General features: G+C 42.3%; 1 protein-coding gene across 2 annotated transcripts; it reads left to right on the top strand.

Moving 5' to 3' along the window:
- The first annotated feature begins 1649 nt into the window (after nt 1–1649).
- PABPC1 (poly(A) binding protein cytoplasmic 1) lies at nt 1650–21609 on the top strand. 2 transcript variants are annotated; one of them, XM_063817334.1, is made up of 17 exons: nt 1650–1826; nt 2638–2790; nt 2905–3133; nt 6238–6431; nt 6630–6745; nt 8924–9063; nt 11325–11419; nt 11715–11852; nt 12042–12137; nt 14790–15062; nt 15298–15388; nt 17520–17630; nt 17712–17866; nt 18845–18929; nt 19462–19592; nt 20129–20222; nt 21163–21609. In XM_063817334.1, exons 3-16 carry the CDS (start codon nt 2941–2943, stop codon nt 20219–20221), a joined length of 1911 nt encoding a protein of 636 aa, XP_063673404.1. In that variant the 5' UTR covers nt 1650–1826; nt 2638–2790; nt 2905–2940; the 3' UTR covers nt 20222; nt 21163–21609. The 2 variants fall into 2 exon arrangements, with proteins under 2 accessions (XP_063673404.1, XP_063673403.1); XM_063817333.1 differs by having other exon boundaries at nt 1651–1826; nt 2635–2790.
- Nucleotides 21610–22339: the final 730 nt, after the last annotated feature.

Genomic DNA, 22339 nt, shown 5'->3' with positions numbered 1-22339 from the left:
TTGTTTTCTTTTTGATCTGAATTGACCAGTTTCTGATCTGAGCGAAAGGAGCTGGCTGGAAATAAAAAGAGGTGATTGATGGATCAAGGGAACAGGTTCTTGGTTTCAGTTCCAGATCCCACTCCTGTTTCCTCCTGGGCTCTGACTCTCTCTCCTATTCTATTAAATAGCAGCTCCTTGTCCTCAGGTATGGACTTTGCTTCTACTTTCCCTTGCACATACTCAACTGTACCGCCATAAAATATGACAATGACATCTACTAAGTGCAAGAGCCACAGCTGCATAGACGTCCTGATGACTGGCTCCCTTCCCAAACTATGTATTCACCTACAAAGCACTAATATCCTTTTCTAGTGATGAGAATGCTTCCACTTACCATCCAGGGCATCACTGCCTGTCAAGCTGCCCTGGAAGCCTATCAACTGTTTATTTTTTATTTATTTGAGTCTCGCTCTGTCACCAGGCTGGAGTGCAGTGACGCAATCCTGGCTCACTGCAACCTCCGCCTCCCGGGTTCAAGCGATTCTCCTGCCTCAGGCTCCCGAGTAGCTGGGACTATAGGCGTGCGCTACCACGCCCAGCTAATTTTTGTATTTTTAGTAGAGACGGGGTTTCACCATGTTGGCCAGGATGGTCTCGATCTCTTGACCTCGTGATCTGCCCCCCTCGGCTTCTCAAAGTGCTGGGATTACAGGCGTGAGCCACCGCGCCTGGCTACTTTTTGTATTTTTAGTAGAGACGGGGTTTCACCATGTTGGCCAGGCTGGTCTCGAACTCCTGACCTCATGTGATCAGCGTGCGTCAGCCTCCCAAAGTGCTGGAATTACAGGAGTGAGCCACCGCGCCCGGTCACATTTTATCCTCTTTTTAATAGGAGCAAAATAGTATTTATGTGGGATTCCACTGGTTTAAATTCTAATTAAATGAGAACAGATATAAAGTACTTAATTCCACACCTAGCAATACAGTTGACATCCATTAAAGTTTATTGAATTAAGGAATAAATTGGGCAATCATTTAACTTCTTTGAGACTGTTCCTGTAACAGTAAAGTAAAATTATTACTACTTGCTCCACCTCCCACACAAGATTGCTCTCAGGAACAAATGATAGTATGTTTACGCGAGTGCTTTAAAACCTGTAAAAGCACTTTACTACTTTCGAGTGGAATTTGTATGTTGATTTAATGTCATTCCTAGAGCCGGTTTTTATTACTATCAATTCGTTAAATTTAGCATTCCTATTAAAACCCACTACTAATGTGCAGAATTGTTTTAGTTATTTATAAGGACGTTGTTTTAGACTATTCCTAATTTTGTCTGGTTGCAGGGCTGTGGTGCCATATAGTAGTGACTGTGACAAACCCGTACTTTCAGGAAAAACATTCACTTTTCTCCACTCCTGGTTTCTATCGCCAAGAAATGTCTGGCAGAAGCAGCACAAATCAATGATTCCAGCCTAGCACCTTAAGGTAAGAAGTGACCAAAGACCCCCAACACAGCTATCCCATATTAAAGCCACTCTGACCAACGACAACGTCCAGTGAAGACACGGAGGAGGGTCGGGCTGGAAAAGAAGAGGACGAGGAACCCGAGGGGCCCTCCCCTCTCTCTCCCTGCCCCCCCACCCCGCGCCGGGAGCTCCAGAGGTGCCGGGGTCCAGCGCGCAGGACGGTTGAGGGGTCCCGGAGCGGGCGGCCAGGACCCGCGCAGCCAGTTGGTGTCAGCGAGCGCCGCGGCCGTTGGGGACTCCAGCTCCCAGCAGGCACCGCTTCTGCGGCCGACGCGCGTGGCGGCGGTGCCCGCTGGGACTCGTAGTGCGGTCCGGGTAGGAGAGAGCAGGGGGCCACGCTGGCTCCATCTACGCACGTTTCGGAAACCGGGCCCGGAGGGGACCACGCCCGCTCACCCGTGCCCGGCGTCCCCCGGAGCTGGGGCTAGAGGAGCCGGGCCGGCCGCAGCGGGAGGAGGCCACAGGCGGCCGCGCACGTGGGGGGTGGTTGGCGCGGAGGAACCCGGAAGCCCCTTGCACCGCCCACCGCCGCGGTGACGGGTTAACGCTCCTCCTGGTGGAGGCAGGGGCGGGCGGGGCGGAAGGCGGGGCCGCCTCAGTCAACACCCCCGAGGACCGCCTGCGAGCCGCCCTCCCCACCCCCGCGGACGCGACGCAGCGCGAGCCCCGCTTCCCGGGCCGCGGCGCCTGCGCAAAAGCCCCGCCCCTTCGCCAGAGCCCCACCCCCACACCGCAGCCTCCACCGCCGCCACCTCTCCCTTCCTCTCAGCTCTTTCCTCCTGTTTTCTCTTCCCTCCTCCCCCTGGCCTCCGCGTCTCCTCCTACTCCGGCGCTGACGCTCGCGTAGGGGCCCTGGCGTCAGACGCGCGGGGGCGGGGCGAGTGCGGCGCGGGGTATAAGTAGAGGGTGCAGGAGGCGGTGCTTCCCCTTCTCCCCGGCGGTTAGTGCTGAGAGTGCGGAGTGTGTGCTCCGGGCTCGGAACACACATTTATTATTAAAAAATCCAAAAAAAATCTTAAAAAATCTTTTAAAAAACCCCAAAAAAATTTACAAAAATTCCGCGTCTCCCCCGCCGGAGACTTTTATTTTTTTTCTTCCTCTTTTATAAAATAACCCGGTGAAGCAGCCGAGACCGACCCGCCCGCCCGCGGCCCCGCAGCAGCTCCAAGAAGGAACCAAGAGACCGAGGCCTTCCCGCTGCCCGGACCCGACACCGCCACCCTCGCTCCCCGCCGGCAGCCGGCAGCCAGCGGCAGTGGATCGACCCCGTTCTGCGGCCGTTGAGTAGTTTTCAATTCCGGTTGATTTTTGTCCCTCTGCGCTTGCTCCCCGCTCCCCTCCCCCCGGCTCCGGCCCCCAGCCCCGGCACTCGCTCTCCTCCTCTCACGGAAAGGTCGCGGCCTGTGGCCCTGCGGGCAGCCGTGCCGAGATGAACCCCAGCGCCCCCAGCTACCCCATGGCCTCGCTCTACGTGGGGGACCTCCACCCCGACGTGACCGAGGCGATGCTCTACGAGAAGTTCAGCCCGGCCGGGCCCATCCTCTCCATCCGGGTCTGCAGGGACATGATCACCCGCCGCTCCTTGGGCTACGCGTATGTGAACTTCCAGCAGCCGGCGGACGGTGAGCGCCGGGCTCCGCGGTCGGCCGGGCGGGCGGGCGGCCATGAGGCTCGGGCGGCGGCGGCGGGCGGGGTAGGCCGGCGGGCCCGGGGCGGGGGGCGGGAGGGCATGTCACCCCGCGACGGCCGGCGGGAAGGCGCCGGGGTCCCTGGAGCCGCGTTTCCCGAGCCGGCGGGGACCCGCGCTGCCGGCAACCACACGCCCGGCTACTTCCTCCTTTGCGACCATTTTCTCGGCCTCAGACGCTCTCAAACTTTAGGGTGATGACGCGCCGGGAGGGTGGGTGAGATTCGGTTCCTCCGCGGCGCTCCCGCCAGTGGCCCCGGGATTCTGGGGCGTTGAGCGCTGAGCTCCTTTCGTGGGTAAGAGGTGGAGGCGCTCCCACCACCCGGAGCTCCTGCCGGCGCCCCAGCCTGGGGAGGAAGTGCAGTTCTGTGCTCGAAAAATACCACGTGTTGAACCCTGTAACCTCGCAGGCCCGAGGCCTGCTTCTGCTCCTGCTCCTGGCCCAGTCGCCTGGGGGAGCCACCAGGCCTTAGGATAAAGTTCCTGTGGCGATGTGTGGTGTGGTGGTGGTCCTCAGGCTTGTGAGTCCACTTCCCAGAACTCATCAGTGACTGATGGATCTAGAAATGGAATTTACCGGAGACATGCATTTGGGGTTTCCCCTAAATCAAGCATTTCTCTAACATTAAAAGGGCAGAGTGGGAGGAGGGGATGTGGCAGCCGACCACTTTGAAGGCCAGTTTTCTCAGGCAACTTAGACCATTTTTAGTCAAATTTTATCTTAGATTCACAATACTGGTGGTTTTCGAGTATATTATGTTACCTTCTGAAATAGTTCCTGTCGTTTTGAGGGGCTTTTCTTTATAAAATAGTCAACTTTGGTTATAAAATGTTACTTTAGTGTAATTCCAACTGGACCAGTCTTATCTGTAGCATGGAAGAAGTTCAAGTTTCTCTTTTATTTTTAAAAGTGGCCCATGATACCTGTAAATCTTGGGAAATGACTGAGTACAAAATAACGGAGATTAAATTGAGCTTGAAATTTATGGGGGAAATGCAGCTAACTTTGTGCTTTTATTTTGAAGCTAAACAGTTAACAGAAACACAATTTTGTAAACAGATAATATCTGTGGTCTGTTGAGTTGCTAGGATTTGTCTTTAGATCAATTGGCTTTGAGAAGTCAGCTTAATTCCATTTTACGGCCCAATTTTGCCTTTTTTCCCCCCTACAGGCTGGCCACTTGAATACGTGTCAAATAATCGAAATATGAAGAATTCATTTTTATTAGAAAAGGCCTTAAGGGTGGAATTTAAGCTCCTATTAACATTCATTCAGTAGAACTTAGGTTACTGATCAGCTCTTCACTGTGTAAAGTTGATACTGATTTTGGAAGCAGAATATTGAGTGACACAGAGCCAGAAGTTGTAAAACTGCACTGCAGGTTTCCTGCCCTTTTGCTCTGTAAGCAGTAACTCCAAATGTCACTTCATAACAGTTCTTGTCAACCTTAGGCAGGGTGTATCAATGCATGTCAGATGGGGGTAGATAACTTTGGGGCAGGTTATCACAACCTAAGAGTTGGTGGAGAAAACATGGGAATGAATTCTAGAGACCATAAAATGAAAACTTGAAAGTGTTACTCTTTCTCAGCTTAACGTTTTTAAATCCAAAAAACAATTTTTACATTTCTTGGGATTCGAAGAGTTGAACTTCAGGTTTCCGTGGTTACAGTGTACAGTGTATATTATCAGTCTGTACCGGTAGACCAGTACCCTAACTGCTGAAAAGAATATGGCAGTTTTCCATTTGTCTAGTTTCTATATGTACAATTTACTATCCAATCAATTACTTAAGTGGATTTCTTGTTCTTTTTAAAAAACTTATTGCTACATTGATAGGCAGAATAGCTTCTGAAAGTGACCAGTTTTCAATTTCATAGGAAGAGGTGACTCATTGAAAAATAGCTCAAGCAAAGTCAGCTAAAAAAAAAAAAAAACTAGGGAAGCTGAGTAGGTGTGGTCAATTGATAATGAGCTAACAGCTGATTATCACTATATTCTAGAAACTGGAACTTTCATTTATAAAAAAAAGAGGTGGCCGGAAAATTCATCCTGTCAATAACTTTAAATTTACATTGGCATGGAATTTGTAGGAATTGTTTCAGGGCTTAAAAGGGACCGTTTTCCCTCTCTTCGGGGACTAGTCTTTTTATTTAAGGATGTGTTATTTCATTTAGAGCCTTTAATGGTACAGGTATACATAATTCAATCCTTTATAGATCCTGAAATTAATTGTAGATTTTGAAATTTTCTAGCAGTATTCAGAAATAACTAGATCAGTTGTTAAGAAAATCAGCGATCTAAAGTGAAATTGATTTTATGTGTCAAGAGAGCGTTAATGGTGATTTCTGAATATTGCAGACCTGGTGTTTTTAAAATTCTGTGATTATGAAACCAAATATGTCTAACTTCACATTAGCTTTTGAAAGCATGATTCAAATCTTGGTCTAGCCTTTCATTTTCTTAAATGGAAGTTGTGCCATGAATCACTGAAACCCTCCCTCCCCCCAATAATTCAGAAACTTTCATTTTTTAGGAAATGGACTAGTTTTCATATAATATTGTTATTAGCAATGAAATGACCAATTTTAGCAAGTAGTTGGGAAGAAGTTAAAATATTTAAATCTATAAACTACTTCCAGCTTGTAGATAAATCTGTTGCGTAATGCCTTTTATACTGCTCATTAAACATTGTATGTGAAGGAATTTGGATTTTGATAACTAGGAAAAAAAGTGCTTTAGATTTAATGGCAATTAAGGCAAGAGATTGCTTCAAGAATTCATTAATTATTAGCAATATGGCATCCTTTTATATGTGAGAAATTTCGGGGGCTTCTGGTATTTGTCTTTGCTTTATACAACTTAGGTCCCACACTAGTGTGTGATACTTGAAAGGTCTAGCCATCTTGAAGCTTAAAGAGGAAGCGTTCAACTGTGAGACCATGTGTCCTCCCACTCCACTCAACATAGTTTATATAATCTTAAGTAGCCAGCAAAAATTTTGAAGTAATATTGACTCTGAAAATGTCTTTCCTGCAGCGGAGCGTGCTTTGGACACCATGAATTTTGATGTTATAAAGGGCAAGCCAGTACGCATCATGTGGTCTCAGCGTGATCCATCACTTCGCAAAAGTGGAGTAGGCAACATATTCATTAAAAATCTGGACAAATCCATTGATAATAAAGCACTGTATGATACATTTTCTGCTTTTGGTAACATCCTTTCATGTAAGGTAAGCCAAAAATGTCCGATACACATGTTTACATTGTTGAGCTACATTTAGTTTAGTGCTTGAAATAGGAACTGTGCAGTAATGGATATCTTTATTTCACAAATATCCAGGTTAGATGGCTAACAGATTGTCTCTCAACACTGAACAAATGTTAAATCAATAGCAAATAAAGAAAAATGGGTATATGTTTTTCCCTAGGTGGTTTGTGATGAAAATGGTTCCAAGGGCTATGGATTTGTACACTTTGAGACACAGGAAGCAGCTGAAAGAGCTATTGAAAAAATGAATGGAATGCTCCTAAATGATCGCAAAGTGTAAGTTATAAATATCTAGCTAATCATATTTTGAATCTTATTTTTAATAATTCCAAATCCATTCATTTTAAGTTAATATTTGTCAGGGAGAAGTTAGATAACACGTAAGATAAAAGAATAAAAACATTCTAAAGATGAATAACAAGAAAAATTCATGTAGTTGTACTGGAGTGAAAATTAATAAGCTAATCTTGATTTTTACAATTGAATTTTCTACACAGTAAGTGTAACATACAAATAACAGGTTTAATATAATTAACATTCATGCCAAAAGGAAAACAGAAGATAAGTAAACAGAAAAATGAAGCTTTTTCAAAATGAGTGCATTAGTGAAAAATCAGGAATTCAGACAAACCTAATATTCATAATTCTTGAGGTACTGGTTAAATTAACCCATTTTATAGGTGAAGAAACTCAAAATAATTTGCTTTTATGTACTGTAAAATGAGAGACATACATTACTCACAAGTCCGGGCGCGGTGGCTCATGCCTGTAATCCCAGCACTTTGGGAGGCCGAGGTGGGCGGATCACCTGAGGTTGGGAGTTTGAGACCAGCCTGACCAACATGGAGAAACCGTCTCTACTAAAAATACAAAATTAGCTGGGCATGGTGGCGCATGCCTGTAATCCTAGCTACTTGGGAGGCTGAGGCAGGAGAATCACTTAAACCCGGGAGGCGGAGGTTGCAGTGAACCGAGATTTCGCCATTGTTCTCCAGTCTGGGCGACAAGATTGAAACTGTCTTTGAAAAAAAAAAAAAAATACTCACAAATGCCTGTTACCAGTGCTTTAGGAGGAAAAAAAAGCAAGCCCAACACTGGCAGGATCCAGAAAAGAATGATATATTGCTGTTTTGAGTAAAAGTGATATAACTCTTTTGGAAATTTGTAACTGTCCTAAGAAGAAATACACAAAGTGTCTTTCATAAAGTTTCAGCTTTACTGCAGTGTGCCTTTATTCCCAGCCACTGGGAAGCTGAGGCAGGATGCTTGAGCCAAGGCTGTAGTGTGTTGTGATTGTGCCTGTGAACAGCTATTACACTCCAGCCAGGGCAAAATAGCAAGACCTTGTCTCAAAAAAGTTGCAGCATTATTTACAAAGCAGAAAGTGATGGTCACAATGAAATACGCTCCCTTTGAGAACATTTATGAAACTAATAGCATAGCGAAGACCAACCATATTTTGTGGAGAGATAAGGAAATTATTTTTATTTTACTTTTTATTCTAAAGCTGGGTTAGAGATAAGGAAATTTAGATGACTAGGGTGAGATTATGTAAGATGGTTTTTCCTTCTGCTTTGCTGTGTATTATAATATGCTATGACACGTGCTACTTTTTTTTCTTCAGTGATCGTTGTTCTTTTTATTTTTATATTTTTGAGACATGGTCTTGCTCTCTTGCCCAGGCTGGAGTGCAGTGGTGCAATCTACTCACTGCCACCTCTGCCTCCCGGGTTCTAGCAATTCTCATGCTTCAGCCTCCCAAGTAGGTGGGATTACAGGTGTACACCACCACACCCAACTAATTTTTGTACTTTAGTAGAGACAGTTTCACCATGTTGGCCAGGCTGAACTCGAATTCCTGGCCTCCAGTGATCATCCCACCTTGGCCTTGCAAAGTGCTGGGATTACAGGTGTGAGCCACTGCCTAGCCCAGTGATCCTTGTTCTGAATTACTACTGTTATATTCAGAAAAAATTAAGTTTTAGTGTCATTTTGTTGAAAATGCTGCAGTTATGTCAGGCTGTTGTGTGTTAGAGTACACGATTGGGAAGTTTAAATTTTTATTCTAGGAGATGGCAAAGAAAGCGCAAGCGCCACTTTAAGATGACGATGAAAGCTTTTTAATTTGATAGAGGTCTTTTTATTGGCATGGTACACATGCACTTCCACTCATTTGTATTGATGGGAGTGATCCCTTTAACCCTAGGTTAGCTAGAGAAGAGAGAAGTGTGTATTAAAAGAAGTGGTTTTTTTTTTGTGATTGTAGTTAGAGGTTTATTCATATATTTCATGGTGTCATATCTTAAATTATGGCCCTATTTCTATTTTGTAGTGTGCTTTTTATTAGGGATTCTGAATATTCTCAGTAACAGTAGCAAAAACAACCATCAGGCTTACTTAATCTGAACTTTATAAAATAGAATCTAATGTTATAGTCCTTGTATATCTTATTAGATTTGTTGGACGATTTAAGTCTCGTAAAGAACGAGAAGCTGAACTTGGAGCTAGGGCAAAAGAATTCACCAATGTTTACATCAAGAATTTTGGAGAAGACATGGATGATGAGCGCCTTAAGGATCTCTTTGGCAAGTTTGGTAATGTGTCTTAATTAAATTTTTACACACACAGCTCTGAATTAGTGCTCAGTGTTAATTTTACCTATTACTTTATACTAAAAAAGTCAATAAAATTAGACTTACATGGTACTTTAAAATATTTGTGGTTATTTGAATTAAGCTGCTGGCCATCTGTTACACTACAAAGTAGTATAATGCAAATAAATAGAATTCTATTGAGGTTAAAGGTTAATAGCATTAGATTAGCACAGTAAGGTATGACTAAGTAATTAGAACAGATTTTAAAATATTTTACTACATTAAGAGGCTGGAGAGATATATGTGTGTGTGTGTAATTAGAGATCCCATGTCATCAGAAGCATATATTTGACACAGCCAGCCTACAGTGGAATGCAGTCTCATAGAACAATAAAGCTGGTCAGTCTAAGTAACATCATGTTTGAGCAGTTTAAAACAATGACTTTCAGCGATGAAACCAAAAATTCAGATTTTCCAGTGATTCAAAGTACTTATTTCCTGCATTTAAAAATAACTTCATAAAACTTGAAATTAATGAAGCACAAACCAGCCTTAGTTTAGGTAGGGGTATAACAGATAAAATAACTTTTAAGTGTTCATGTGCAGATGATTTGCTTGACCCCACCCTTTGCATTTTGTGTTGAACTTAGAGGTGTCTTGCTTTTTTTAATATGTCAAATAATAAAGAATTAGGAAATCTAATACTTTTTTTTTTTTTTGACTCTCGCTCTGTCACCCGGGCTGGAGTGCAGTCGCGTGATCTCGGCTCATTGCAGCCTCCGCCTCCCGGGTTCAAGCAGTGCTCCTATCTCTACCTTGAGTAGCTGGGATTACAGGTGTGCGCCACCATGCCCAGCTAATTTTTGTATTTTTAGTAGAGACGGGGTTTCACCGTGATGGCCAGGCTGGTCTCCAACTCCTGACCTCAAGTGATCCAGCCACCTCGGCCTCCCAAAGTGCTGGGATTACAGGTGTGAGCCACTGCACCTGGCCAGGAAATCTAATATCTTACTGCCATGCTAGCATGTCACATCAAGCCCTCCACTAGAGCAAAAAAGTACCATTTTGCACAAAGATAGATGATATAAAACGTAGAAAGTGACATCATGTTTACATCTCAACCCCCAAATTTAGCTACTGCCTTTTATATATTTCAACTGTCGTGCTTCTTAATGTCTTTTAATTAGAAGCTATTTGTAAAAGTTGATGTTAACTACCAACCCTATGAGTAATGCTGCATAAGTTGACCACAAATATGTGAATATGTCATATTTTCTTGACTTTGGCCTCAGGAGAGAGGCACATTCAGAAGAAAATCTGCCTTGGCCCATACATCTTCTAAGTTTCTGTAATCAAATGTGATTTTTAACCTTTTCTGCCCCACTTGCCTGAGATACCACCCGCCTCAGTTACCTGTCTCTCCTACTTTAGAGGGAGTTAGGGGAAAACATGTCTTCAGAAATAAATGCTTTCTCTTCCAGGTAATTCACCTGTGTCTTTAAAAAGAAATTTTTTTTCCCTCTCTTTCAAATTCCTATATTACCTATGTCTTACCAAAGAGTCCAACCATGTATTCCTTCCACTCCTATTGAAAGTTGGGTAGGCCAAGGCTTAATAAATACTTGTTTCTTAATTGATACAAAGAAAATCAAATTGGTCTTAGCACAGTGGCTCATGCCTGTAACCCTAGCGCTTGGGGAGGTCAAAGAGGGAAGATACTTGAAGCCACAAGTTTTAGACTAGCCCAGGCAACATAGCAAGACCCTATCTCTACAAAAAATAAATTAGCCAGGCATGGTGGTATGTGGGCCAGTAGTCCCAGCTACTTGGTAAGTTGAGGCAGGAGGATCACTTGAGCCCAGGAGTTGAGTTAAAGTGAGCTTATTCATTGTGCTGCTACACTCCAGCCTGGGCAATGGAATGATATACTGTCTCTATAGAAAAGGGAAAAAATCAAATTATTGGGTAAAAAATGCAACTCTTTTGTGCTAGAGCTGAGAATAAAACTTTTTACAGCCGTTTAAAGTGTACCTCCTTAAATGGAAGGAGGAATCCTTCAGGGGAGGGAAGGTATTTATCTTCTTAATAATAAAAGGTCTTTCAATGGAAAAGTATACCTACCTGGGGCATAGAAGGCTGGGAGGGAGGAGTCAAGTTACGGAGCTTTGAAATTTTTTTCATGGCTTTGTATGTTGAAATTTGAAATGTATAATGTGAATGTTATATGGAATATCCTTGATTTATGTAAAAAAATTTTTTAGGGCCTGCCTTAAGTGTGAAAGTAATGACTGATGAAAGTGGAAAATCCAAAGGATTTGGATTTGTAAGCTTTGAAAGGCATGAAGATGCACAGAAAGTAAGTGGTCTGTATTCAGCAGGAAGAAGGGGGTACAAAGTTGAGTTGCTCTTGTGTTGAAGTCTATGTGCATACTAATAGCTATTTGACATGTTCTTGTATTTTCAGTTATTTGCATTTTATGCATTAGGTTTGAGAGTATAAATTGGTAACCTATATTGTCCCAAAACCTTGAGATTTTGGGATGGGTTTGTCTTTAGCTTTTGTGACTTAACAAATTCGTCTTAACTGTTAAGGAAATGAACTGTAAGTTTAAAGTTTTGTGATTTTTTTTTTTCTTTTTTTTGGGGGGAAGGCTGTGGATGAGATGAACGGAAAGGAGCTCAATGGAAAACAAATTTATGTTGGTCGAGCTCAGAAAAAGGTGGAACGGCAGACGGAACTTAAGCGCAAATTTGAACAGATGAAACAAGATAGGATCACCAGATACCAGGTTCATTTTTAATTGAACAACCAAAATAAGACAGGGATGAGGAAACCTATTTTACGTTGATTTCAGTTACTTCCAGGTAGCTGGAGGGTTTGAGAGGGGAATAGGAGAAGAAATATGGGGTAAAATAATAGATGTACTTAGGTACCACCATGGTTTTCTTTTTCTATAATTTTCTTTTCTTCTTTTTAGGGTGTTAATCTTTATGTGAAAAATCTTGATGATGGTATTGATGATGAACGTCTCCGGAAAGAGTTTTCTCCATTTGGTACAATCACTAGTGCAAAGGTAAGAAAACATGGTTCATTTATTTGAGGTCTGGTAAAAATTCATACATGTAGATATATGTATATAAATTTTGTATTATAGCCACTAGAGAGGTGTTTGCTTCGTTACTTCTAAAACTTAAATTCACATTTGAACTGGTTGTCGTAGCCTAATGGTTAACTTAAAAATGGCAAGCGCTGAACTCTTTGCTAAGGAAGGCTGATATCCTCACATGGTATGCACTATTCCAACAACTAGTCATTTTGCTAAAACAAGCAATTTATTAGGGACTTACAATTGTTACTATAGTTCTGATCTGTTTATTCATTTCTACAATTCATTCTGGGTAGTCAAGCCCCAGTTCCCTCCCCTGTCCCCTAGCAGTAAGAATAGAGATCATATTTTCTTTCATTTGAAATCAGAGATTAAGAAACACCAGCAGTAGTATTCTAGTACGAATTCTGAAATCTTGATTTAAGAAGTTCTCTTCTAGATGTTTTTGTCTAGCATCCGTGGGCCAAGAGTCCCCCTATATGCAAGGTTTTGTGCATACATAATTTTGCTGGGGTTGGGGAAGAGTGCATAGAAAAAATTACAACTCAGCTGAACTGGAATGACGCTGTGGCTGATCTTTCTAGTCAGCTTTTCCTGGCAAGTCCGAGGAAGCTTCTGTGAGAGTGAGGAAATGTTAGGGGAAAGGTGGTTGAATACAAGTAAGATGGAAGTGCCATGGTTGTCTTGTGTTTCAGATTATGCTTTTTATGTAAGAGTATTGGAGTATGATAGAATTTATTCCTGAATGTTTTTGTCTTCAGTGTGTTCCCTGGATATTGTTTAAATTGAGTGTTGTGCATCAGCATATTTTGAATGTATGAAGCATGCATGTTTTTCTGTTTCTTGAGACAGGATCTCACTATGTTGCCCAGGTTGGAGTGCAGGGGCATGCCACAATCACAGCTCACTGCAGCCTCAGCCTTTCCTGGGCTTAAGCCAAGCTTGTCCAACCCGCTGCTTGCAGGCCACATGCGGCCCAAGAATGCTTTTAATGCAGTGCAACACAAATTCTTAAACTTATGAGGTGTTTTTTTTTTTGTCTTTTTTAAAGACGAGTCTCACTCTCGCCTGGGCTGGAGTGCGGTGGTGCAATCTCAGCTCACTGCAGCCTCCGCCTCCCAGGTTCAAGCGATTCTCCTGCCTCAGCCTCCTGAGTAGCTGGGATTACAGGCGTGTGCCACTACGCCCAGCTAATTTTTGGTATTTTTAGTAGAGATGGGGTTTCACCATGTTGGCCAAGCTGGTCTTCCAACTCCTGACTTCAGGTGACCTCCTAAAGTGTTGGGATTACAGGCGTGAGCCACCGTGCCCGGCTGGTTGTCTGTCTTTTTATTGATTAAGGGAACATTTGTTTTATTATTTTTTTGAGATGGAGTGAAGTGGTGTGATCTCAGTTCACTGCAACTTCCACCCCCTGGGTTCAAGCAGTTTTCCTGTCTCAGCTTCCCGAGTAGCTGGGATTATATGCACCTGCCACCATGCCCGGCTAATTTTTGTATTTTTAGTAAAGACGGGGTTTCGCCATGTTGGCCAGGCTGGTCTCGAACTCCTGACTTCAGGTGATCCACCCGCCTTGGCCTCCCAAAGTGCTAGGATTACAGGCGTGAGCCACCGCGCCCGGCCAAACATTTGTTTTATATTGGAAATATTTTCTTCGAATTTTCCACTTTATAGACCTCACTTTGTGTGTGTGTGTGTGTGTGTGTGCGCGTGTGTGTGTGTCATCTTAGAAAGGTTTTCTCTCTATTTCTACATTTTATGTTCAGATTCAGAATCTACCTGGCATTTAAGATTTTTCAATGTAATGTGAATTAAGAGTTCTACATTTTTTCATTTGTCCCAGTGTGTCGTGTATTGAGTAGCCCAAAGTCCTTTTTCCCCAGTACTTTAAAATGTTAACTTTAACACAGTGAATTCCCATAATTGCTTGGGTATATTTCTGGCCTCTGTTTTATTACCGTTTGTTCCTATGCCACTCGCATACTGTTAATGTAGTTTTATAGCATGCTTATATATATTGCTGGCCTAGCGAGTGGTTCTTTGCAAGTCTTCATTGCTCATTTAAAAGGTCTTTGCAATCAATTCTAGAAGAACCTTCCTCTTGAGTGTTCTTTATACCGTAATATTTATGGATCCTCTGCTCTTGAATGTAAAAACTTTAAAGATGTGGGTATTGTAAGATTCAACTACTTTGTTCTCAAAGGCATAGTAAAGCATCTTGTCAGCTTGAATTGTTAGAATAGTCAAAATTTAATTGGGAAATGCTTCCAGTGGTGCCCAAAAGTCAATTTAGTAGGCCTGGGATGTATTTATTTAGATAATTAAATTTCAATATTGAAAATCCAATCAAATTCAGTATCTAAAATCTTTAAAAGTTTCTGTGCAGCCTTCACTTCTGTCAGTTCTCTGACCTGGCTAGGGTAATGCGTATGTGTAGTTTGCCCTTAATAATTGGGTATTAAGGAAAAATTGTGAACTCAATGGGTGAATACAAGATGATTAAGCATTAACAGGGTTTAGTTATTTGATTCAGTGATTTATAATTGTCTAAACTGTAACGCTCTTTTTTTGCTCCTCATTCTACCATTAAGTTAACTTTTTTTTTCTTTTTTTTAATAGGTTATGATGGAGGGTGGTCGCAGCAAAGGGTTTGGTTTTGTATGTTTCTCCTCCCCAGAAGAAGCCACTAAAGCAGTTACAGAAATGAACGGTAGAATTGTGGCCACAAAGCCATTGTATGTAGCTTTAGCTCAGCGCAAAGAAGAGCGCCAGGCTCACCTCACTAACCAGTATATGCAGAGAATGGCAAGTGTACGAGCTGTGCCCAACCCTGTAATCAACCCCTACCAGCCAGCACCTCCTTCAGGTTACTTTATGGCAGCTATCCCACAGGTAGGTTTTAGAAGGCAACCAGAACCATGAAGGTTTTCGTATTTGGTCATTTCTAGTGTTTTTTGTGCCCCTCGCCCCGCAAATGTGAAACATTAAGAAAGGTGAATTATGATTGAGTTGGAAAAAATGCTTGAGTGTGAAGTCCTGGTAAATGTTTTGGAAAAGTACATATAATTTATTGCATTATTTGCTTTTTTCTTCAACTGATAAACTCATGTGCTTTTTTCCCCTGCAGACTCAGAACCGTGCTGCATACTATCCTCCTAGCCAAATTGCTCAACTAAGACCAAGTCCTCGCTGGACTGCTCAGGGTGCCAGACCTCATCGTAAGTCTTTTTTCTTTTAATTAAGGTTGGGGATTGAGTTAAAAATAACACATTGGGTAAATCAGCTCTTCTATGTCAATGTTAGGTTAACTATTGCATTTCACATAATTTGTGGTTATGGATGTTCATTTTTATAGCATTTAAAAGCAGTGCTAAGATAGTAATGTCTACAGTGGTTTGATTTCCCTTTATAAAAGTTTTGGGAATAGGTACAGTTCTTCATTTTTTATTTATTTATTTATTTATTTATTTTCGAGACAGAGTCTCGCTCTGTTGCCCCAGGCTCGAGTGCAGTGGCTCAGTTTCGGCTCACTGCAACCTCCACCTCCCAGGTTCAAGCGATTTCTCCCTGCCTCAGCCTCTGGAGTAGCTGGGATTACAGGTGCCCGCCACCACGCCCAGCTAACTTACGCATTATTAGTAGAGATGGGGTTTCACCACGTTGGCCAGGCTTGTCTCGAGCTCCTGATCTCAGGTCATCTGCCCACCTCAGCCTCCTAAAGTGTTGAGAGTACAGGCGTGAGCCATGGCACCCAGCCAATTTCATTTTTTGTCAGGCCACAGTTTTAAAGGTCTCGTTCCATTTAATCATGTATGAGAATCAGAGTCGTGGTATTTTAAGTCTTGTCCTGTGGAACAGTATGTTATATTCCAAGAGCACTTAGAGTTTATTTTTTTAGACAGAGTCTCACTCTTTCTTCCAGTCTGGAGTGCAGTGGCATGATCTTGGCTTACTGCAGCTTTCACCTCCCGGGTTCAAGTGATCCTCCTGCCTCAGCCTCCCAAGTAGCTGGGACTACAGGCACACGCCACCACGCCCAGCTAATTTTTTAAATTTTTTGTAGAGACGGGATTTTGCCCTGTTGGCCAGGCTGGGAGCACTTAGAATTTTATCATGATTATGTTTCAGGTATATTTATAAGTGTGGGCGGCAAACCACCCAGGTGCCAAGACAAGAGACCGAGGACACAAGCTGTTCCAATATAATAAAATATAAAATAAGAATAGTTATACCAGATATAGATCTTAGATATGATTATATGAATATCATTAATCATTAGTTTGTAGCAATTACTCTTTATTCCAATATCATAATAATCCTCGCTCTATAATCATAACCTAGGAAAAACCAGGCCATACAGAAATAGGAGCTGAGGGGACATAGTGAGAAGTGACCAGAAGACAAGAGTGCGAGCCTTCTGTTATGCCCAGACAGGGCCACCAAAGGGCTCCTTGGTCTAGTGGTAATGCCAGCGTCTGGGAAGACGCCCGTTGCCAGGCGGACCGAGGTCTAGCGGTAGCGTAAGTGTCAAAGGAAAACACCCACTACTTAGCAGACCGGGAAAGGGAGTCTACTTTTCCCCGGGGGAGTTTAGAGAAGACTGCTCCTCCACCTCTTGTGGAGGGCCTGACATCAGCCAGGCTTGCCTGCAATTATCCAGAGGCCTAACCGTCTCCCTGTGGTGCTGTGCTTCAGTGGTCACACTCCTAGTCTGCCTTCATGTTCCATCCTGTACACCTGGCTCTGCCTTCTAGATAGCAGTAGTAAATTAGTGAAAGTACTAAAAGTCTCTAATATGCAGAAACAATGGCGTAAGCTTTCTTTCTCTCTGTCTTCTCTCCTCTCTGCCTCGGCTGCCAGGCGGGGAAGGGCCCCTTGTCCAGTGGACACGTAACCCACGTGACCTTACCTACCATTGGAAATGACTCACACTCTTTACCCTGCCCCTTTTGCTTTGTATCCAGTAAATAACAGTGCAGCCAGACATTCGGGGCCACTACTGGTCTCCGCGTCTTGGTGGTAGTGGTCCCCCGCGCCCAGCTGTCTTTTTTTTTTAATCTCTGTGTCTCGTGTCTTTATTTCTGCACTCTCTCGTCGCTGCACACAGGGAGAAGCCCACCGACCCTGTGGGGCTGGTCCCTACATATAAGTACTCGTCCTTGTATGAATTAATGTTTTTACTTATTAATGCTCTGAGTCTGGGAAAATGGCAAGTGTTAAGACTCAGCTTTAAAAAGTTTTGTCACTTTTTAGTCTTTTATGCAAACCTCAGATCGAAGAAAACAGCATAAATACTTTTCACTCAGTAAATTTTCCCAGTTAATGTATATTCACATCTTTAAAATGCAGCATTCCAAAATATGCCCGGTGCTATCCGCCCAGCTGCTCCTAGACCACCATTTAGTACTATGAGACCAGCTTCTTCACAGGTTCCACGAGTCATGTCAACACAGCGTGTTGGTGAGTCTTAATCCTTCCTTTAAAAATTGATCACCAATTTGAAAGAGCAAGATAAAAATACAAAATGTTCTTATTTTTTAGCTAACACATCAACACAGACAATGGGTCCACGTCCTGCAGCTGCAGCTGCTGCAGCTACTCCTGCTGTCCGCACCGTTCCACAGTATAAATATGCTGCAGGAGTTCGCAATCCTCAGCAACATCTTAATGCACAGCCACAAGTTACAATGCAACAGGTATGAATTTAATGATTTCTTAATAAAAATCACATTTCTTGGGTGAAATCAAAGATGTGAAGGCAGCTGGGCACAGTGGCTCACACCTATAACCCCAGAACTTTGGGAGGCTGAGGCAGGCAGATTGCTTGAGACCAGGAGTTTGGGACCAGCCTGGGCAACATACAGGACCCTGTCTCCACAAAGAAAACTAGCTGGGTGTGGTGGCATAAGCCTGTAGTCCTAGCTGCTAGAAGGCTGAGGCAGGAGGATTGCTCGAGCCCAGGAGTTTAAGGCTGCAGCAAGCTGTAATCCCTGCTGGGTGACAGCAAGACTCTGTCTCAAAAGAAAAAATGTGAAGACAGCTGCATGATAGATTCTTGAGAGCTTAGCCTATCTGGAACATTCTGCTAATATGATAGTATGTAAAATGTCTTATGCTTTTGGAATTGGACAAGCAGTGAGAAATTCACATCCTAAATCACCACGCCTGGTCTGAAACAACTATTATAAGTAGCTATGGGCCAGGCGTGGTGGCTCACACCTGTATGTAATCCCAGCACTTCAGGAGGCCAAGGCAGGTGGATCACTTGAGGTCAGGAGTTTGAGACCAGCCTGGTCAACAGGGTGAAACCCCAGCTCTAAAAATATAAAGATTAGCCAGGCGTGGTGGCACATGCCTGTAATCCCAGCTACTGGGGAGGCTGAGGCAGGAAAGTGCTTGAATCCGGAGGCGGAGGTTGCAGCGAGCCAAGATTGTGCCATTGCATTCCAGCCTGGGCGACAAAGTGAGACTCCATCTCAAAAAAAAAAAAAAAAATGTATCTGCGATACATAGTATATAATAACTACTTTGGCTTCTTTCTAATTCGCTCACTCAACTTCTCCACCTCATGTTTCGATGGAAGTCTACCACTTCAGCAGATGTCCATTGATGACTATTTGTATTTGCCATTTTTTTCTGTGCTTTAAACTTAAGAGTTCTCATTTTCTGTCTAGCCTGCTGTTCATGTACAAGGTCAGGAACCTTTGACTGCTTCCATGTTGGCATCTGCCCCTCCTCAAGAGCAAAAGCAAATGTTGGGTGAGTACTTCTGTCCCACCTTGTCAGTTCAGAAAGACTAGAAAATAGAGGAATCACTTAGGCACTAGGTCAGTCAGTTGACAGCTAGGGCAGTGGAATTGATCTGAATTGGCATGAATGATTATGATAGTACAGTTGGTCTGCCTAATTAAAACCACTGGAAAGCCAATAAGAAAATGTATTGTTAGTAATAAATAGGGTAGTAGGGCATTACTCACCGTGGGCCCTCACTACATTTTTGAGAGAAAGAATTTGAAGCAAATGAGAAGAAAACTTGTGACTTTGCCTGAACACCGATTTAACAACCTAATGGTAACATTGCTTAATTGGCAAGCTGGTAATATCAAGAGTTAATTGCCTTGTGGCAGATTTTATTCTGTCTTCCCATGAAGACATAATGAAATTGTGGATTATGGGTTGTTATATACGTGAGACAGAAGTAGGGTTCTTAAACCCCAGTTTAATGTGGTAATTCAATGCAGTTAAAAACTTTTTTTTATTGAAGGGAGTTTTTGAATGTTTCTGTTCCTAGGTGAACGGCTGTTTCCTCTTATTCAAGCCATGCACCCTACTCTTGCTGGTAAAATCACTGGCATGTTGTTGGAGATTGATAATTCAGAACTTCTTCATATGCTTGAGTCTCCAGAGTCACTCCGTTCTAAGGTGATTTAAATTTTTTTACCAAGTTGCCTCTTACACGGTTATTACATGGCTTTTTATGGGGACTTAATTGTACAGAACACTTACATCGTGTTATATATAAGCCATGTACAGTTGTAAAGTCTGCATAATAACCTGTGGCGCTATTTATCCCCATTTTATAGATAGGTAAACTGAAACAGGCTGAATAATTTGCCAAATGCTCACACAGCTCTTAAGTGGCAGAACCTGGCTTCAAATCCCATCAGCTCCAACAGCCATACTCTCAACTGCTGCTGCTTTCTCTAGTGGAAAAAGAGAAATATTTTTCGAGTGTGGGGAGGACACGGAAAGAGAAGTGCAGGGGAGCGATTCATAATTCTAGAATAGTGGTGTAATAGAACTCAAAATTGAATGGATATAGTTGTTTAGTGTAACAATTTATACTTTCATCTGAGGGAAGAAACTTAACCTTTGTTGGGAATTGGTATGTTACCAATATGAAACTCTTTATTTCCATTCCTTTCCTGAACCAGTTTATCTGTTTTCCCCTTTTTTAGGTTGATGAAGCTGTAGCTGTACTACAAGCCCACCAAGCTAAAGAGGCTGCCCAGAAAGCAGTTAACAGTGCCACCGGTGTTCCAACTGTTTAAAGTGAGCTTTTCCCTCTGGTTTGTTGTTTTAAGCTTGTTTTCTTCATCTTTTATAAAGTTTGTTGAGCATATTTTGAAATGTGCATAGCAAAAGATCATTTTACAGTTCATTTAAATGTATTGATAATTTTTCAAGGAAAAGTGGAACTAACTATAGAGGAATTAAAGGAATTTTACCCGTTAACTGTTGGATTTTTAAAATCCCAGGACTTTCAGGTGGTGGTTTTTTTTTGTTTTTTTTTTTTTTGAGATGGAGTTTCGTTCTGTCGCCCAACCTGGAGTGCATTGACGCGATCTCGGCTCACTGCAACCTCCGCCTCCCAGGTTCAAGCAATTCTCCTGCCTCAGCCTCCCGAGCAGCTGGGATTACAGGCCCATGCCTGCCACCGTGCCCAGCTAATTTTTGTATTTTTACTAGACTCGGGGTTTTGCCATGTTGGCCAGGCTGGTCTGGAACTTCTGACCTCAAGTGATCCGCCCACCTCGGCCTCCCAAAGTCTTGAAATTACAGGCGTGAGCCACTGCGCCCTGCCAGATTTTGTATAGTAATATATATATAAAATGACCTGTCACAGGTTGGCTTTCATAGTTTTACCTTTCCTTTTTGGGTGGTGCCCTTGGGTCTCTACTACTGTCTTTCATCACTCCCAAGAAATTGAGTAGTGCAGCCAGGATCAGGACCAGGGATTGGCAAATGTTTTTTGTAAAGGGCCAGATAGGAAATATTTTGGGCTTTGAGGACTGTGTTATCTCTGAAATGATCTTGTTCCAGTGTTACCATGTCAAGACAACCATAGATAGTATGTATACAAATGAACAGGTATGGCTGTGTTCCAATAAAACTATGGATAAAAACAGCCACATTGAATTTGGCTAAGGGCTTTAATTTGCTACTGACAAGTGATAGTCCTGGTCTTAATTTGTTTTTTTAACATTTACAGATTGATCAGGGACCACGAAAAGAAACTTGTGCTTCACCGAAGAAAAATATCTAAACATCGAAAAACTTAAATATTATGGAAAAAAAACATTGCAAAATATAAAATAAATAAAAAAAGGAAAGGAAACTTTGAACCTTATGTACCGAGCAAATGCCAGGTCTAGCAAACATAATGCTAGTCCTAGATTACTTATTGATTTAAAAACAAAAAAAAAACACAAAAAAATAGTAAAATATAAAAACAAATTAATGTTTTATAGACCCTGGGAAAAAGAATTTTCAGCAAAGTACAAAAATTTAAAGCATTCCTTTCTTTAATTTTGTAATTCTTTACTGTGGAATAGCTCAGAATGTCAGTTCTGTTTTAAGTAACAGAATTGATAACTGAGCAAGGAAACGTAATTTGGATTATAAAATTCTTGCTTTAATAAAAATTCCTTAAACAGTGCACGGATTTGCTTTTTTTCAAAGTCTTTATAATTGCCATGCATAAATAGGTAATATCTTAATGGTGCTGAGCTGACATAAGAATCTTTCATGAAAAATGTACTGTTAAGTTCAAGGGGTCTATTGGTTTTATGTAAAAGGCACAAGACAATTCCTGTAGTGCATTTTATGAGTTAAGGTTTCCATACGGATTATTGAAACAATTTGTTACATGTATTTGTTACATGATCTTAATATTTCATGTACAAAACTGACACCCATCCACTGAAGATAAGCCAGTTTATGGGGTTTTTTTTTTTTTTGCGGGTAGAGGTGGGGTCTCCCTGTTTTGTCCAGGCTGGTCTCGAATTCCTGGGCTCAAGCATAAGCATAAGGCTTATTCCTGCATAAGCCACCATGCCTGGCCTGCCAGTTTATGATTATATTGAGGTTTCTAGGCTATGAGATTATTAGCTTAAACCCTTACATGATATAAAACAATGATAGCTACTCTTGAAGAGGATGCAGATAAGATAGGCTTTGGTATGATTTTAATATTAAAGTGTTAAAAGTTATGATTAGTTTTAAACCTTATTCTTGTAACGTCTTTAATTTGGTAGTTCATGATTGTGGCTTAATTTTAGTGTAATACCCAAAGTACTTGTTAAAGGCGAAGATGTGGGGTTCTTTTAGGAGGATGGATTTAGAAGATCTAGCCTGGAGTATAGGGTATCTGCATAAAACTGATAACC

The sequence above is a fragment of the Pan troglodytes genome, chromosome 7, assembly GCF_028858775.2.
Source record: "Pan troglodytes isolate AG18354 chromosome 7, NHGRI_mPanTro3-v2.0_pri, whole genome shotgun sequence".
In the NCBI taxonomy this organism is placed as follows: domain Eukaryota; kingdom Metazoa; phylum Chordata; class Mammalia; order Primates; family Hominidae; genus Pan; species Pan troglodytes.
The sequence above is the reverse complement of the archived record's forward strand: the minus strand, read 5'-3'. Positions and strand labels throughout refer to the sequence as shown.

What these genes read in the sequence shown, in the direction of transcription:
- PABPC1 (XM_063817334.1), top strand. Translation starts at nt 2,941, where the DNA reads ATGAACCCCAGCGCCCCCAGCTACCCCATGGCCTCGCTCTACGTGGGG. An exon ending in GGCATGAAGATGCACAGAAA is followed by an intron (nt 11,420 to 11,714) that starts GTAAGTGGTCTG and finishes TTTGGGGGGAAG; the next exon opens with GCTGTGGATGAGATGAACGG. An exon ending in ATAGGATCACCAGATACCAG is followed by an intron (nt 11,853 to 12,041) that starts GTTCATTTTTAA and finishes TCTTCTTTTTAG; the next exon opens with GGTGTTAATCTTTATGTGAA.